This window comes from Phoxinus phoxinus, assembly GCF_949152265.1.
Source record: "Phoxinus phoxinus genome assembly, chromosome: 14".
Lineage (NCBI taxonomy): Eukaryota > Metazoa > Chordata > Actinopteri > Cypriniformes > Leuciscidae > Phoxinus > Phoxinus phoxinus.
In genome coordinates this window covers 7,771,162-7,788,317 of record NC_136889.1, presented here as the reverse complement: position 1 = coordinate 7,788,317, position 17,156 = coordinate 7,771,162, and the positions used below count along the sequence as shown (strand labels likewise).

Here is a 17,156-nt window from a genome sequence, read left to right as displayed (position 1 = left end):
GATGTCATTTTGTAGCCCTTTAGATTAAGATGATATATTTAAGCCTCAACAAAGTAGAGACATCTTAAAATATTAAGCAGTCTTATAGGGTTTGTCTGTGTAAGTCTGGGTAAGTGAGTTCTTAGGTAAACATACAATAATTAAATGCCTTATGATCCTTTATAGATCAATAGCTGCTATATGTTTTAGAGAATATGTAAGTGCTGGTTGGCAAGTGTTGGAACCAAGGATAAGAAGTGGAGCATCAGACAGTTTACAAAACTCAGAAGGCCTACAGTTCCTCTGTTGGAAAATCGCTTGAATTAATACACTAGGAAACACTGATATGCTGGAATATTTATTAAGTTAATATATAGCACTATTTTAATACATACATATGGCTGATCAGATGTAGCAAAATAAAATCTTATACATTCCTCAAGATTCACACATTCATCATGTACACGTAGATCACAGTGTACGCATGCATCTGCATCGCAAACATCAGACTTCCAGAAAGCAATTTCTACATTTCATGCTCAACTGAGATCATCTGTCACGCGGCTGTGAGTAATTTATATTGCATTCATCAAGGAAGCTTATTTAAACAGTTTTCTCATTCTCTTTTCTCAAGGCATTTTTTCTTAGGGGTTTGATTTTTTTGACCACTGTTTTCTGCTGTTATTCTACACTACATTAGTGGGTTTAGTTGTTTCTTCTGGACCTTTGGTGTCCATGCTGTCCTTCTTGCTGCTCTCTTTGACCTGCTCTGTCTTCTCCAGAGCTTTAGCTTCTGTTTTGGTCGATGCCTTCACTTCATGTTCACCATTGTCTGATTCTTTGTCTTTTGGGACAGTTTCTTCACTTTTAACATCTTTGCTGGTTCCACTGCCGTTGGTCATCACACTATTCTCTTCTTCAGCTTTCTCAGATGTCTTCACTTTGTTTTCTTTAGTATCCTTTTGCTCAGGCTTTGCATCAGATTTAGTTTCCTTGGCTTTGGGGGATTGATTACTCAGTGTGTCATCAACCTGTTTCTCTGTGACTTTAACTTCTCCTCCGCTTGTCACACTTTCCACACTGCTGTCGCTTATGCTGTCCTCCTGTTTCTTTGACTTTTCAGGTTGTGATTTTTCTTCTGTAACTTTTGAAAGGTCCTCTTGTGTCTCTTCTGTTTCTTTAGGTTTAGCAACTTCAACCTTTTCTGTTTTGACGCTGTCTACACTGTCGCTTTTGCGGTCCTCCTGTATCTGTGACTTTTCAGGTTGTGATTTTTCTTCCACAACTTTTTTCGAAAGGTCCTCTTGTGTCTTTTCTGTTTCTTTAGGCTTAGCAAGTTCAACCTTTTCTGGTTTGACACCGTCTACACTGTCGCTTTTGCTGTCCTCCTGTATCTGTGACTTTTCAGGTTGTGATTTTTCTTGTTTCGAAGCGTCCTCTTGTGTCTTTTCTGTTTCTTTAGGCTTAGCAATTTCAACCTTTTCTGTTTTGACGCTGTCTACAGTGTCGCTTTTGCGGTCCTCCTGTATATGTGACTTTTCAGGTTGTGATTTTTCTTCCACAACTTTTTTCGAAAGGTCCTCTTGTGTCTTTTCTGTTTCTTTAGGCTTAGCAAGTTCAACCTTTTCTGGTTTGACACCGTCTACACTGTCGCTTTTGCTGTCCTCCTGTATCTGTGACTTTTCAGGTTGTGATTTTTCTTTTTTCGAAGCGTCCTCTTGTGTCTTTTCTGTTTCTTTAGGCTTAGCAAGTTCAACCTTTTCTGTTTTGACGCTGTCTACAGTGTCGCTTTTGCGGTCCTCCTGTATCTGTGACTTTTCAGGTTGTGATTTTTCTTCCACAACTTTTTTTGAAAGGTCCTCTTGTGTCTTTTCTGTTTCTTTAGGCTTAGCAAGTTCAACCTTTTCTGGTTTGACGGTGTCTACACTGTCGCTTTTGCGGTCCTCCTGTATCTGTGACTGTTCAGGTTGTGATTTGTCTTCCGTAACATTTTTAGAAATGTCCTCTGGTGTCTCATTTGTTTCTTTAGGCTTAGCAAGTTCAACCTCTTCTGGTTTGACGGTGTCTACACTGTCGCTTTTTCTGTCCTCCTTTATCTGTGACTGTTCAGGTTGTGATTTTTCTTTTTTCGAAGCGTCCTCTTGTGTCTCTTCTGTTTCTTTAGGCTTAACGAGGTCAACCTTTTCTGTTTCTTTAGGCTTAACAAGTTCAACCTCTTTTGTTATGACACCGTCTACACTGTCGCTTTTGCGGTCCTCCTGTATCTGTGACTTTTCAGGTGATTTTTCTTCCGTAACTTTTTTCGAAATGTCCGTCTCTTCTGTTTCTTTAGGCTTAGCCAGGTCAACCTTTTCTGGTTTGACGGTGTCTACACTGTTGCTTTTTCTGTCTTCCTGTATCTGTGACTGTTCAGGTTGTGATTTTTCTTCCGTAACTTTTGAAAGGTCCTCTTGTGTCTCTTCTGTTTCTTTAGGCTTAGCAAGTTCAACCTTTTCTGTTTTGACGATGTCTACACTGTCACTTTTGCTGTCCTGTTCCTTTGACTTTTCAGGTTGTGGTTTTTCTTCTGCAGCTTTGGAAAGTTTTTCTTGTGTCTTTTCTGTTTCTTTTTGCTTGCCATTTTTACCCTCTTCCATCATCACACTCTCTAGACTGCTATCGCTTTTGCTGTCCTCCTGTTCCTTTGACTTTTCAGGATGTGATTGTTTTTCTACAACCTCTGAAAGCTCTTTTTGTGTCTTTTCTGTTTCTTTAGGCTTGATACTTTCACCTTTTTCAGTTTTCACATTGTCTACCAGTTCAGCAACTTTGCTATCTTTAACAGACTCCTCAGGTTTTTGTTCCTTTTCATCTTTCTTTGATTGAGCCTCTTGCTTCTTCTCCACAGGTTTCTCTGTTAGTTTGTTGCTATCCTCTTGGTCTTTTTCCAAAGGCTCTGATTTTTTTGTTTCTTCTTTTACAGTATCAGAATAGTCTTTTTTGACAGAGGTCTCCTCCTCTGTGTCCTCTCCAGGAGTCTGTTTTCCACTCTCAGCATGTTCAGCAGCTGCTGGTTTATCTGGTTTGGGAGAATGTTCCTCTACAGGTTGAACTGGAGTTGTTTCTTTCTCCTTCTCTGCTGATTTTTTAGTTGTGGATTCTTGAGGTGCGGTTTTAGCATCTTTGTGTTTATCATCTTCAGTTATTGGAGAAGTTATCTCCACAGTTTGTCCACTGGGCTTAGCGTTTACTTCAGTTGTTGCTTCAGGACTTTGTGGCTTCTGAGATGGTTTGTCTTTTGGTCCAGTTTCTGATTTCTCTGGCATTTGTTGCTTTTCTAACATATCTGGTTTGGGGACATCTTTCTCTGTCTCTTTACCTGGTTTATCTGTCTTTTTCACACATTCTTCTTCAGGCCCATCAACTTTTCCATTCATGTCATCCTTCAGGTCTTTCTGCTCTGTGTCTTTTGTGTCTGTTTCCTCACATTTATCTTGTTCATCAATGGCATTTTCTATAGAGCCTTGAGTTGGTTCAGAGTCAGCATCTTTTTGTACCTCAGAATCAACTGGAGTAATTTCAACTGGTTCATCTTCTTTTTCATCACTTGGTTTGACTTCATTTTCTTCTGTCTCTATCTCAGGACTGTGTTCACCGCTGTTCTCCACAGCTGGTTCTTCAATGTCTTCAGCTTCTTGAGGAGTTTCATCTTTCTCACTGCTCTCCTCATCTGGTTTATCACCCTCTCTCCCCTCCCCACTCTTCTCAGAGCCAGAGTCCGATATCTCCACGTCTTCTCTGGTTGTCTCTGTTATAATCTCTTCAACAAATTTGTACTGAGGCTCTGCTTTTCGAGTTGCTCCCCCCTGCCTTTTGACACAAGGGAGAGTATAGATGGGTGACTGTCTGTAAATGTATGGTACTGAAATATGTGCATCTGAGATTGTAGAGTACCTTGACTCTTCACCCTCCAAAAGTTTCCTGTAAAAAAAAAGAGAGAAACAAAACAATTCAGAATAATATTTAGATGAATTATGCTCAAACTATAAACCGGACATGTTTTTGACAGCATTCATTACAGTGCCGTCGCAGACCCTGATTTCACCAAGTACAAAATGTTCCTGGATCAACATCTTTGTTGATTCTGGAACAACATTCCAATAACCAATTAGATTTGAGGGACATGTTTAGAGTTTGTGTCAAGTTTAGGTTTATAATCAGTCATCTCTCAGTATCTCGTCTGTCATGGGATCAGTGACATGGATGTGGAGACGCTTGACATGTCAACCCTGAAGCCCTGCCAGTACGTATCGGACATTTCTAGTAATACTATAATTTGTTTCTGATGGCACTGTAATGAATTTTGTCAAAAATGTGTCCTATTTATTGTTTCTTAATGCAGAGGCTAACTCTCACAAGCATAAAAAGACATGGAAGCCGCCAACAAAATCATGAAATGACACCTAACTCTGTTGAAACTTAAACTCACTGTAATCAAACAACAAATGAATAATTTTATTGTAATCATTGTAATCAAATGATTACAATACAATTATTGTAATCAAACAATAAAATGAATAAAAAGCACTTAGTAATGATTATTTGAAATACAAATTAGCATTCCTGTTTAATAAACATTTCCATATCTCGCTTTGTTCACTCTCTCATTCTGTATGTCACATAATAAGTGATTGTGCTGCAAGAAGGCTTCTGCAATGACATATCAAGACTAAACCTACCAGGTACAAATAAAAAAAATAGTAATTTGCACTGTAAAGGGATTGAAAAGAAATACATTTTAATTGGATAAACATTTGTAACGCTACGGACAGAATCAGGAATGGAAAGCGACTAAAAATACATGAGCAAATAGTGATAAATGAATTTTGTATCATTTTTTTTCAGACCTGTTATGAAGACTTTGTTGGTCCTGAGAGTTTGCTATGAGGTCAACAGTAAAACGGGTTATACTGTATAATCAAAATACTGTAATCAAAGACGTACCTGTAGGAATAAATTTCAGCATCCAGTGCCACTTTGACATTGAGAAGGTCCTGGTACTCCCTCACATGACTGCTCATGTCATATTTAGCATTTTTCAGCTCGTATTCCAACTCTCTGATTGTGTCCTGCACCATGGACAAAAGAAGTAAACACAATGGAAGTGCATTAGAGAGAGAAAAAAAAGCCACATGACATGGTACTGAATTTTAGATTATGTAGAATTGGTGTATAGTGCTCAGTGTTGGGGTAACGCATTACAAGTAGCACGAGTTACGTCATCAGATACATTTTTTTAAGTAACTAGTAAAGTAACATTACTTTTAAATTTAGCTCCTTTATCAAATAAGTAAAGCAAGTTGTGTGCTTTGTGCAAACATGATTGTTATTGTAGTTCTAGACTACATATGAGTATGCATTTACTCATTTCACTTGCACAAAAACAGATTCAGTATTCCTCAAAATGAATAAAAACAGTGAAATGTAAGCTCAGAATATTACGCAAAGGTGAGAAAAAGTAACGAAAATGTAACATACCACATTTCTTTCCATAAAAAGTAACTAAGTAATGCATTACTTACTTTTTTTTAGGGAGCAACACAATATTGTAATGCTTTACTTTTAAAAGTAACTTCCGCCAACACTGATAGTGCTCAATTTACGGTTTCTTGATTTAAACAGAATTGCTCTTATTTCAGATTTCCGCACACTGAATGATTAAAATAATCTAGGCTGAACAGTGCATCACATTATATATCCATACCTGGAAGTGATGGATTTCAGCATTGTGCCGTTGCTCCAGGTCATACAGCTGCCTCTCCAGTGTTTCCCTCACACCTTTCACAGAGTCCAGCTCGCTGTTCTTGGACTGCAGCTGTCTCCGGTGTTCATTAATCTCTGCTTTAGTGGCCATGAGAGCTTCTCTGTTGACCTCAGCAGCTTTGGTCAGTTTGGCGAGCTGTGCTCGAAAGCGTTCCTCAGCATATCGGATGTCAGAGTCGGTGTGACCTTCAAGTTGCATCCTGATGTCCCTCAGAGCTGCAGTGACATCGCTTCTACTAAAATCACTTATTTCTGCTGTCACATGACCCTCTTGGACTTGGGCCATCATTTCTGCTACCTCGCTTTCGTGGTTTTTCTTCAAGAATCCGATCTCCTCTTCGAGAACTTTGGCTTTTCTGTCCATGTCTTGCTTGGTTAGGTATGCATCATTAATGCATTTCTTCAGTACTGAAATGCTGTCTTCAGCATCAACTCGACCACTAGTTTCTCTTTCATACTTATCTTTCAAAGTGTCAAACTCGTCCTCCAGATTCTGACGGTTTATCTCAATCTGATGCTTTTGAAGGCCAATCTCATGAACTTGCTGCCTCAGACCGTTGAGTTCTGATTCATACTCTTTGGACAGAGAGGAAGATGATTTTGCTCTGAGTCGAATAGCCTCAATCTCTTTCTCTAGCTCTTTGTTTTGATTTTCCAGGTGATGAACCTTCTCGATGAATCCCGCGAAGCGATCATTGAGCCCCTGCAGTAATTCTTTCTCACTTATTTTCCTCGGATTCATTCCACTTGCATATTTGTTTGAAAAATCTAAGATATCGGCCGGTTTTGCGGCGAATTCGGTAAGGGTTTCATTACCTCTCAGTGGTGCTGTGGACCCAAGGCTAAAGGCAGACCTTGAGACGAGTTTCGATGAAGGACGCGGCGTTTGGTACCGGTACTCTTCCCGCGTCCGGCCAGGTGAATGAAGAAAACGTTCCATTGTGAGGCTGGTGCGTTTTCCTTCGCAGTGTTTAGTGAAAATGCTTCCCCTTTTATACTGCAATAGATGCTAGGTTAGCGGAATAGAGCTGTCCATAGTACAGGTTAAATGCTCAGAATCAGCTGTTCAGTTCAGCATCCTGCGCATTCACTCAATCCTCCACTGATCCTCAGGGAGCTGATGTGACGTCACACGAACCCCACTCGTCCGCAGATTCACAACTCATATTATTTCCAATATTTTGTTTAAGTTACCAAAGCTGGAATAGATATACAATATGTTGTAAAATGTAGCCTGCAGCCTCAATGTCATATTTCAAAATCAGAAATTCTGGAAAAAATAAGTCTATTATTTTTGTCTGAGAAACATGACTGTTACGAGGATAACAGGCTCATTCCAAGAAAATGTACCTTTTGTGCAGCGTGCGAATTATGGGGGTGGTCTTAAAGTGGGCTATATTTTATATATAATATAGATAAGATGCATGCAGATACAGGCAACACACATTTTAACAGCGTTTTCGAAGATTCCAGTAAACACATATTAGTGAGAGTAGGCTACGCTAAAGAAAAAAAATAGATGCTCTCGAATTTATAAAGAATTGCATATAATCGGTAGGCTATAAAAGTCCTATAATTATGAAATGTTTAATTATTATTACTTTATATGATAGAGTAAAATTATGTAACTATTATTTGTTGTTCATTTACTCTTTTCACAAGCAAATGTTTGCTCCATAGAGTAAACTTTCCCTTATATTAGAAATTATGTAGGCTTCAATTACATAACAATGTCATAATGGCATAGTCATCCTTTCAGGACTTTGGCTCTTCAAGCAAGTAACTGCCTTATGTATTTATTAATTAATTAATTAATTAATTAATCAATCACATTATCAGTATAGATTGATCTGTAAGTCAACCCTGTTACCATCATGCCTATAAATATCAGCATTACATTGTCCTTATTATTAAAGACTTTGAAGTGTCATGACCTTTAGCACAAGGTTAGTAATAATGGCTATAAACTGCAAAACCCTGTTGCTTTTAAAAAGGCATGTCATCTTAATGGCTATGCTATTTTTATGATTTCATATAAAAACATTCTCAAATTCCTACATTCAGCACACACTCTTTGATTTTCAGCAGAAAAATCATTTTTATTATGTTGGTGTTATTTAACATTTCCTCTTATTGTAAGATTTGCATATATTTTACTGCAGTAACAACATTCTTCAAGCTATAAAGTACATGTTTGTGCAGCAGAAAAGCACAAGTCAGCTCTCCACTTTCAGTCATGCTGAGCGGTCACTGTGAGCTGGACTGAATCCAACAGCGCAACTTCCAATAATAAACACACCCGTCTGCCTTCTCATCTGAATACATGTGACTTTCACTTTTAACACTTTATTTTTATTGTCTGATATCGATTGATTTCACTTCATTGTCCTTTAAAGGCGATTCTTTATGTAGACTTTATCTTATGTACAGCAGTAGTATACAGCAACACAACACACACACATTTATAATAAATCATTTAAAAACTTCATTGTCCTTAAAGGCCATTCTTAATGTAGACTTAGACAGCAGCAGTATATAGCAACACAACACACACACATTTGTAATACATCATTTAAAAACCTAATTGCAGCAGGTATAAAGGAATTCTAATATCTATTTGCACAAGGGGAGTTTAAATCTCACTCAAATCAGTTGAAGTTCAGTACACAATGGGCGAGTGACATCAGAAAGGACTGACTGGCCCTTCTTAGTCACTCTTTGCTCATACATTTGTGTGATAGAAACATACCAGTCAGATCTCTAGTGTTTGTTTCTATTTAGCATATTTGTCATTTTGGTATGTCACCCATTTGCTTTATGACAGCAGTATAAACTGGAATAGAAACAGAAAGAAGGCCCTGCTCAATGATGGGGAAAACATCCTAACAATATAGTGACCCCTTCTTTTCTATAGGGAAAATTAAGAGAAATATTCAATAGTTTTGGATTTTAAAGTAAAGCAAAGCACCTTAAAAAGTTTTTTATTTTTATTTTTAATTTCGGATAAAGCAAAATTCCTGTTAGCCTATTGAATAAAAGATGACTATTGTGAAGACAAGCAATTCAGCAACTATATAATCTAAATGTCTGTAGACTTTACATATTTTAAATAAAGATTTGAAGTTGTGTTTTCATGTTTTTATATTATAGTGATAGCTCATTGCATGAATGAAGCCTATGAGTTGAACTTGTTCTCTCTCAATGATCTTTGTTCTCCGTTCCAAAGGAAGCAAAGAACATCCGGATCTCGTATGTGTCCCGTCTGTCCCGCTGAAGGACTTTTCTCATTCTGTTTCTGCAACTGATCCATTCGGTGGACACTCGTCCCAGCATCATGCCTTGCTTGTAATGCTCGACCGCAGCTCTCTCTGACCCCAGCCTGTATAGTTTGAAATCCCCGTACATGCGATGCCAGGCTTGACGGTCAGCTGGCTTTAGGTTGGGAAGGGCAAACAGCTCAGTGAACTTCTGCTCTGCTTTAGCCGTCTGCTTTAGTTCTGAATACCTCAGTGCCAGCTCCAGCTGTGGGTATATGTGACCTGGGTTTAAACTGGCACCCTTCTCTAAATGGTGAACGCAAAGGCCCAGCAACTCCGGATTGTGTATGTCTTCAATCTGCATGGCTTTCCAGCGGTAATTGTTAGCAGTCTCGTGATGTAAGCGTGACGAGTCTGGCGCTTTCTTCAGCATTTTAAGCAACACCTCCAGGGCCGAGTCATAACGCTGCTCTTTCTTCATGAACTTGGCAACGCGCAAAACAACGCTGAGGTTTTCAGGAGCCATTGTGATGGCTTGAGTCATGTACTGCCATGCCTCTGCATTCTTTTCATTCTTGTAGCACTTGAACCCCAGATAAACGTGAATCATCGCATTGTTCGGGTCCAGTTTCAGAGCTTTCTTTAACTGGAGCACAGCTGGAGACTCTTCAAAACGCACACGCTTGTGCTGGCCAATCGTCAGTCCCTCCAGACGGAACAGAGAAAAGGCAAAGCCGGTGTTCCACTCCTTGTCATCCGGCTCTTTCTGTAGAGCTTCAAGGAAACTCTCCTGTGCCCTGACGTAGGTCTTTCTAGAAAACTTGAGAAGCGACCAGGCTTTTTCACTCTGAACTTCTCTGTGAAGCTCTGTTGGAGATGAGGTGGGGAAGGCCTTACGGATTCCATTTACTTTCTCTACGTACTTCTCAGCCTCAGTCGCATTGCCCATGAGACTGTGAACCCAGGCCAGGTTTCCATACAACACTATCACATTCCTGTCATCGTCCGGATGTTCCTCCTTTGCTAGTTGCAGGTACTTAAGCGCCTCGTCGTTAAAACCTTGCAAATGTTTAATGAAGGCCAAAAAATTGAAATCTCTTTGTTTCAGGTTTCCTACATACTCGCCTTTTACTGAAAGCTTTTCACGGACTTTCACTTCGAGAAAGTTCAGATCAGCATCCTCCTTTAGCAAGCCCCATGTAAAGTGGCAGGACAACAGTTTAAGATCGTCCTCCGACATTTCCTTGTTGTTTACAACACAAAATAGATGCCAATGTTTACACTCTTGCAGTTTTCATTCCTCAGTTTCCTTTGTACCTACTTTGTTTACAGTAGCCTATCTGACTGACCACTTGTTTTCAATTGGATCTAGAAAAACAAAATTAAATGATCAGTCAAATAAATATAATTTGCATAAAATGCTATCTTAAATATTAATTTTAAATTAAATCTTAGTTAAAAGTTTTTTTTTTTTTAGATCAAAAGTAACCACTGATAGAATTGCACTTTTACATCAAAAGTTTTAGCAAAATAGTTTATATTATTGATGTAAAGCAGCTTATTTTATTTGTAGAATACTTAATGGACATTATGACAACAGATACAAAGTCTTACCTTCTACAAAACTGTGAGCTTCTCTGGTGTTCATCGAAACAACGTTCTTGGCTTTATATGGTATCAACTGCCTATCATTGCAATAACGAGTTAAGTTTCACTTTCCACTTATTGCTCTGATTAAGGATAAACGAAACTTTAAGGGTATGAGTCCGACGTCAACAACAACTTGAACAGTAGCATTCGTTTATTCATGCTAACGAACATTTCTTGAAGAGAAATAATTGCTATAAGCAACAAAAATAAATGTTTAAAATGTCTACCATAGATCAAGATTCAGATATTCGTTTATTTAATGTGGATTACATCAGTTGTCACTTTAAATATAAATTAAAGATAGTACAGTACAAAAAATAATTACGTTGCACACATAATTAAATTAGTATAGGCTACTATTGTTTTTCTCAAAGGAGAGGCTAACTTGAATGGGAAGAGTAATAACGCCATCTAGTGGCCAAACCTTATGACGCAGTAAGGCTTAGCAAAAAATGGTTTCAGCTTTATAAAATATATTACTCATTTTTTATGGTTACAGGCCATAGTTTTCATGAACACCTGGCAATACGGTTGACAATGTGATTATTTATTTAGTAAAAAATTATTTAAAATAAAATAACAATAATAATGAATTTTCAACGTGCTAACCAGGGGTGCCCAATCCGATTCCTGGAGATACTGGAGCGGGTCAGTAGAACCAGTTACATACTTACCTGCAAAATTGAGCTTCAACCCTGATAAAACACTCCTGAATCTGCAGCACTATAACTACAGACAGTTGTGTTGAGCAGAAATGGAGCTAAACTCAGTAGGAATGTCTTTCAATAGACTACTTTATTTATTTATTTATTTATTGTTGAACAATCTGGGTTATCTTTTGATAGCCAGAGTCAGGCCATCTCCAACAGTGAGCATACTGAGATCAATCCGCTCATCTTTGTGTAACTTCTTGTTGAGTTTGTCTATGGTCTGTGAAGGAAGGTCATGTTCAGCTGGGTTGATGACACTACCACCCCAGAGAACCTGAAGAGCAGAAAGACACCAGCTTACTCACAACTGAAGAGCAAAGGTAGGACAATATTTGCTTTATTTATCTTCATATTTTTATGACTACCGGTACTTATCTAAATTAATCTGTCAAATGTAGCATGCTGTATGCATTTACGTATGGGCTTGTTTCAAAACTAAATAGCGTGTACTGCATACTTACATTATCGATAGCTACAATGCCACCCTTTCGAACGAGCTGGAGTGACTTTTCATAGTATGTGTCATAATTCTTCTTGTCAGCGTCAATGAACACAAAGTCATACGTTCCAGCTTCACCAGCACTTAGGAGTTCATCTGTAAAGACACAAGGATGTTTTTTTCTATATCTTGAAAACTTATAGAAAATAATAATAATAATAATATATTTAATCTTTACCCAAGGTTTCAACTGCAGGTTTAATGCGAATATCTATTTTATCTTCCACTCCAGCCTAAAACAAAGATTGTTTGCAGTTATTTGTTCTAATTTTGCTTTGTAAATCCATAATGAATAATAAAACATTTCTTATTCCGTTATCTTTGCTTTTCCAAGACATGTAAGTTTGCTTTATGATTGGGTGTTATTTGTATGCCATTCTTATAGAATACAAATAGAAAATTGTAAATAAAGCACTTTGCTGATTGGCTTTGTGCAGATATCAGCACTTAGATGTACAATCACATCGGTCTCAATCAGCATTCAGTGTAAAGTCTGATGGACATTTCTGCATCTCTGGCTTCAATCGTTACGGGTCAGCTGGACTTTATACTGATGACTGTGTTCTTGCATTGGCAGGCAGTAATCGGTATTGAAATTGATATGTGTAGGTGTATGTAGAGGGGCAACTTCATAGATACGGTTGTCTAAAGCAGTGATGTGTCCTACTAAAACAAATGACTTCAGCTGAATAGCCTGCGTTCAAATGTACTATTCAGGGCTGCGTTTCCCAAAAGCATTGTGAGATAAGTTGATCGTAGAGAACATGGCTGGTAATGGTCTCCACGATCAACTTGTTCTTACAGTGCTTTTGGGAAACACAGCCCTGAATAGTTTTGCAAACTTGGTGGATTGTGTTTCGCTTTGGTTTACCTCTATAAAAAATGGTTTGGCTATTTTCACATATTCCTCATTAATTTCGCAGGCCACCACGGTTCCATTCTCAGGAATTACCAGAGCCAGACTTAAGGTGTTGTATCCTGTGTACATACCTAAGACAGATGCAGAATGTGTGTTTTAGGTAAGCAGTAAATTACATAATTTTCATGAATTATATTGCTTGTACTCACCAATCTCTATAGTTTTATTGGATTCTATTAATTTAGCAAGATTAGCCATAAGCTGAGCCTGTTCAGATGCCACCATCATCAGGTTCCTGGAGTCCTCCATAGTTCTCTTAAATCAGAAATACACAGATGAAAAAATGCAGACATTTTTCTTTCTACTGACCTCTAGTGTTAGTGTGTGATACTACAGATGAAGACTCCTATTAAAATATACATTAGAGTTTAAAAGTCACATGAAATTTAAATGTCATTGTAAATTAACTGAATTTTAGATTTTTGAAAAAAGGACATTTATTATATATAAATATCTACATTTTTAAGATTAAAATCTAACAGATTTGTATCACTGCATTTGTGAACTCCTTTGTACAAATTGTCAGATGTTCTTGCTTCCATTGAAGCACAAGATGGAGCTCGCGCCAGCTCAAGTGTTTCTAAAGCAAAAGATTGACTACTAAAGTCAATCCATTTTTGCCTGGTACACATTGTACAATTTTGGGCTGTCCCAGACGAAAGGTGACCAATAGTGGTGATTTATGTGGTTGTAGCTCTTAAACGGTGGTTGTACAGAGAGGTTTAAAGACGGCCGTTGGCACGGTCTTGCAACCGAAGATAGCCTGCGATCATTTTCTGACAGTGTCAGAAATTTAGCATGATCATCTCACAGTATGTTTGCTGATACGACGTCTACTGACTAGCCAATGAAAATGCAACATTAAATGGTGAATAGGTCAACGCAACATGGTGCTAAAACTACTTACCTCAAGGTTCATTAGCAAAATTGCCATGCAAAGTTGGCCTCTGTCCCCTAGCCATGATAGTTTATCAAAGTTTTGCTTACAAGTACTTTTTTTCAATGAACAAAAGTACATTGTTCTCCTCTTTAGCTTCCTCCTCTTTTTTTAGTGCATGTTAACACCACAATTATTTACAATTAACACCATAATTAAACTGAGCATCAGAATGGGGAAGAAAGGTGATTTAAGTGACTTTGAAAATAGCATGGTTGTTGGTGCCAGATGGGCTGGTGAGTATCTCAGAAACTGCTGATCTACTGGGATTTTCATGCACAACCATCTAGGGTTTACAGAGAATGGTCTAAAAAAGGAGAAAATATCCAGTGAGCGGCAGTTCTGTGAGTGAAAATGCTTTGTTGATGTCAGAGGTCAGAGGAGAATGGCCAGACTGGTTCGAGCTGACAGAAAGTTACAACCGAGGTCTGCAGAAGAGCATCTCTGCACACACAACACGCTGAACCTTGAAGCAAATGAGCAACGGCAGCAGAAGGCACACCTGTGCCACTCTAAGAACAGGAAACCGAGGCTACAGTTGTCATGGACTCACCAAAATTAGACAGTAGAAAATTGGAAAAATGTTGGCTGTTCTCATGAGTCTCGAATTCTGCTGCGTTTCTGCTGCCACATTCAGATAGGGTGAGATTTCGGAATATACAACACGAACACATGGATCCATCCTGCCTTGTATCAACGGTTCAGGCTGCTGGTGGTGTAATGGTGTGGTGGGTATTTTCTTGGCACACTTTGTGCCCCTTTAAACTTTATTCATGATTCATGGATGTGTTGCTGACAAATCTACAGCAACTGCGTGATGCTATCAGGTCAATATGGATCAAAATCTCTGAGGTATGTTTCTTGCGCTTTTTACTGCACTGTTGAATCTATACAGCCTATATATATATAATATATAATTAAAAGAGAATGCAAAACATAAGCATTTTCACAACTGGTTTCTAAGACTTTTATATACTTAAAGGATTAGTTCACTTCAAAATGTAAATTCTGTCTTTATTTACTTAAACCTGTATTCATTTCTTTCTTCCGCTGAAACCAAAGGAAGATATTTTAAAGAATGTCGGTAACCAAACAGTTGACGTACCCCATTGACTTCCATAGTATTTATTTTCTTCTTTGGAAGTCAATGGGGTCCATCAACTGTCAGGTTACCGACATTCTTCAGAATATCTTCCGTTGTGTTCAGCAGAAGAAAGAAATTCATACAGGTTTGAAACAACAAGAAGGCGAGTAAATAAAGACAGAATTTTAATTTTGAAGTGAACTATTCCTTTAAGTTCTTTTTTTATTTCACGTGATGAATTTGCTTATTTTGCGGCACATGCTTTTCTACCCACCAGTCGTAGTTTGGTCAGCACCGGGTGTTCTCTCAGAGAGTTATTCACCACGTACTGCAGCAGAGGATCATCTCCTTTGTGACTCTTGCTGATAAGAGCAGACCGGTATAGTCCTACACAGAAAGTGAACTAACATTAGTTAAATAGAATGAACCATTGCTGGGGAAATTAATGCACATAATTTCAGGATAGGAGAGCCAACAGTATTATGAAACAGCATTAGTAGAGTTGGTTTATTAGGTTGGCATTTACCTGCTGCAAAATTTCAGCTTATTAAAATGCTCATTACCATAACACGCACTAGGTGGCCTATAAAAATATGTCTTTATACAACTTCTAGGCACCCAAATTAACTTTAATCAATGAGAAGCAGTGTTACCTTCAGGCCGAAGCACTCCAAAATGTCAAGTAACTGCATTTATCAAGCAAAATATTTCAATGTATTGTCAAATTTCCCATGTGAGCGTAAATAGTCATAATGTAAGCGGACATAAACGTACCTGTTAATGCCAAGAGGAGGATAATAGTACAACGCATCTTAATGTCAGGTGCCAGACTTAATCAACAGAAACAAAAGAGAAAAATGAAATTGTGACTTGTGCAAGTGAGGCACAAATGTAGACTAGCTGAGGTGGAAAGTCCAGGTTTTGTTTGTTTGGCCTCCTCAGATAAATAAGATACCGCTGTTTGCATATTGATTTGATCAAAGTTTTGCTTACAAATACTTTTGTTCAATGGCTGTTGGGTATAGAATGAAAATAACCTGAATAGAAAGCTTGATACAAGCTAGGAAATTGGGGAGTATGGCATATAATTTGCAAGAGCTGTGATTTTGAGACATTTCAAAAGGCTTTCAGGCTGGTTTAAATTAATTTCCAATGTCATCACAGATTGGATGGTGAAATGACACAATATCTCTATGTTTGCCAAGAAGCCATTGATTATCATGAATTAATGATTTGTCGTCAAGTTAATGAATATTTCATCAGAGTGGACATTCCAGCATGAGGACATTGCTTTACCACACATCTTAAGATGTCATAAAACCAGTAATCAATTTATGAGTAATAGGTTATGTTGACAGTATGACAAAACAGACATTAATGTAGCTCTGGATATCACTCAACATCTGTATTGTAAGTTATTATACTTAGTTATTATATTATATTATATTATATTATATTATATTATATTATATTATATTTATTATAAACCAGGACCCAAAAGGGATTGTGTTTAGAATAAAAGCAGTGTTATTTTAGTTTCGTTGAGATACAGTTTGTATAGGCCCTACTGGTTCAGGTCTTTTGTATTTGCTTTGTTAAATAGAGCTGTTTTACTCAAGATGCCTTCAAAGGAGATACTAAAGATGAGTCCATCACATATGCAGATTGATATCTAAAATGGTAACAATAAAAACAACTATTTAGGTCATAGATGCTGCTGTCAGTTCATACTGCAGATGCGATGAGATTTCCTTGTACGAATTTTACATATTCTATAATTAATTAGAGGGGGGAAAAAGAGGAAAAAGCAGACCTGTTTTCTTGTCTGTTCGTGTGACGTTCGACATATTATATATAGGCCTATGTATTTTAATTTGAAAGTTGTAGCACTCTTGTACTTGGTTCTCCTCTTTTCATTGGTCTGATCGATACGGTCCTCCCAGGGAACTGTAAGTTCTAAGAGGACAATCTGTTGGTATGCTTCTGAGATCAGAACCATATTTGGCCGACAGTTTCTGGAAACTTCAGTTGCTTCTCCCGGTCAACTTTCGGCTCCCAGTCCTGTGCTGTTGTTAGCAGGCCAGATGAGGTGGCAGCTGGTGTTACCTCTCTCCAGCCCTGACAAAACGGTGTCTTCTTCACAGGGCGTTCGGTGCTTGCAGTGGGTGATCCTGCTGGAGATGCTGTCTGGTCTTCAGGACTTTGTCACGATGATAACGCCCCTCACCCAGGCCTCTTGGACAACTGCTTTCCTCCAACAGAACAAGTTGTATGCTTGGTAGCACATTGTAGACAGCCTGGATTAAGTTTATTTGATGG

At 38.1% G+C, this 17,156-nt stretch overlaps 3 protein-coding genes across 3 annotated transcripts; all 3 read right to left on the bottom strand.

Moving 5' to 3' along the window:
• Window positions 1-336: 336 nt before the first annotated feature.
• On the bottom strand, window positions 337-6,825 carry LOC307010078 (uncharacterized protein). The gene is made up of 3 exons (XM_079634463.1): window positions 5,723-6,825; window positions 4,963-5,087; window positions 337-3,939 (listed from the first exon to the last, which is right to left on the bottom strand). Exons 1-3 carry the CDS (start codon window positions 6,719-6,721, stop codon window positions 666-668), a joined length of 4,398 nt encoding a protein of 1,465 aa, XP_079490589.1. The 5' UTR covers window positions 6,722-6,825; the 3' UTR covers window positions 337-665.
• Window positions 6,826-7,863: 1,038 nt separating this feature from the next.
• Window positions 7,864-10,736, bottom strand: ifit8 (interferon-induced protein with tetratricopeptide repeats 8). Its single transcript, XM_079634484.1, has 2 exons — window positions 10,653-10,736; window positions 7,864-10,406 (listed from the first exon to the last, which is right to left on the bottom strand). Exon 2 carries the CDS (start codon window positions 10,276-10,278, stop codon window positions 8,980-8,982), a length of 1,299 nt encoding a protein of 432 aa, XP_079490610.1. The 5' UTR covers window positions 10,279-10,406; window positions 10,653-10,736; the 3' UTR covers window positions 7,864-8,979.
• A 740-nt stretch (window positions 10,737-11,476) lies between these two features.
• On the bottom strand, window positions 11,477-15,749 carry LOC307010097 (catechol-O-methyltransferase domain containing 1). Its single transcript, XM_079634483.1, has 7 exons — window positions 15,612-15,749; window positions 15,112-15,224; window positions 12,966-13,071; window positions 12,769-12,887; window positions 12,076-12,130; window positions 11,860-11,993; window positions 11,477-11,672 (listed from the first exon to the last, which is right to left on the bottom strand). Exons 1-7 carry the CDS (start codon window positions 15,646-15,648, stop codon window positions 11,520-11,522), a joined length of 717 nt encoding a protein of 238 aa, XP_079490609.1. The 5' UTR covers window positions 15,649-15,749; the 3' UTR covers window positions 11,477-11,519.
• Window positions 15,750-17,156: the final 1,407 nt, after the last annotated feature.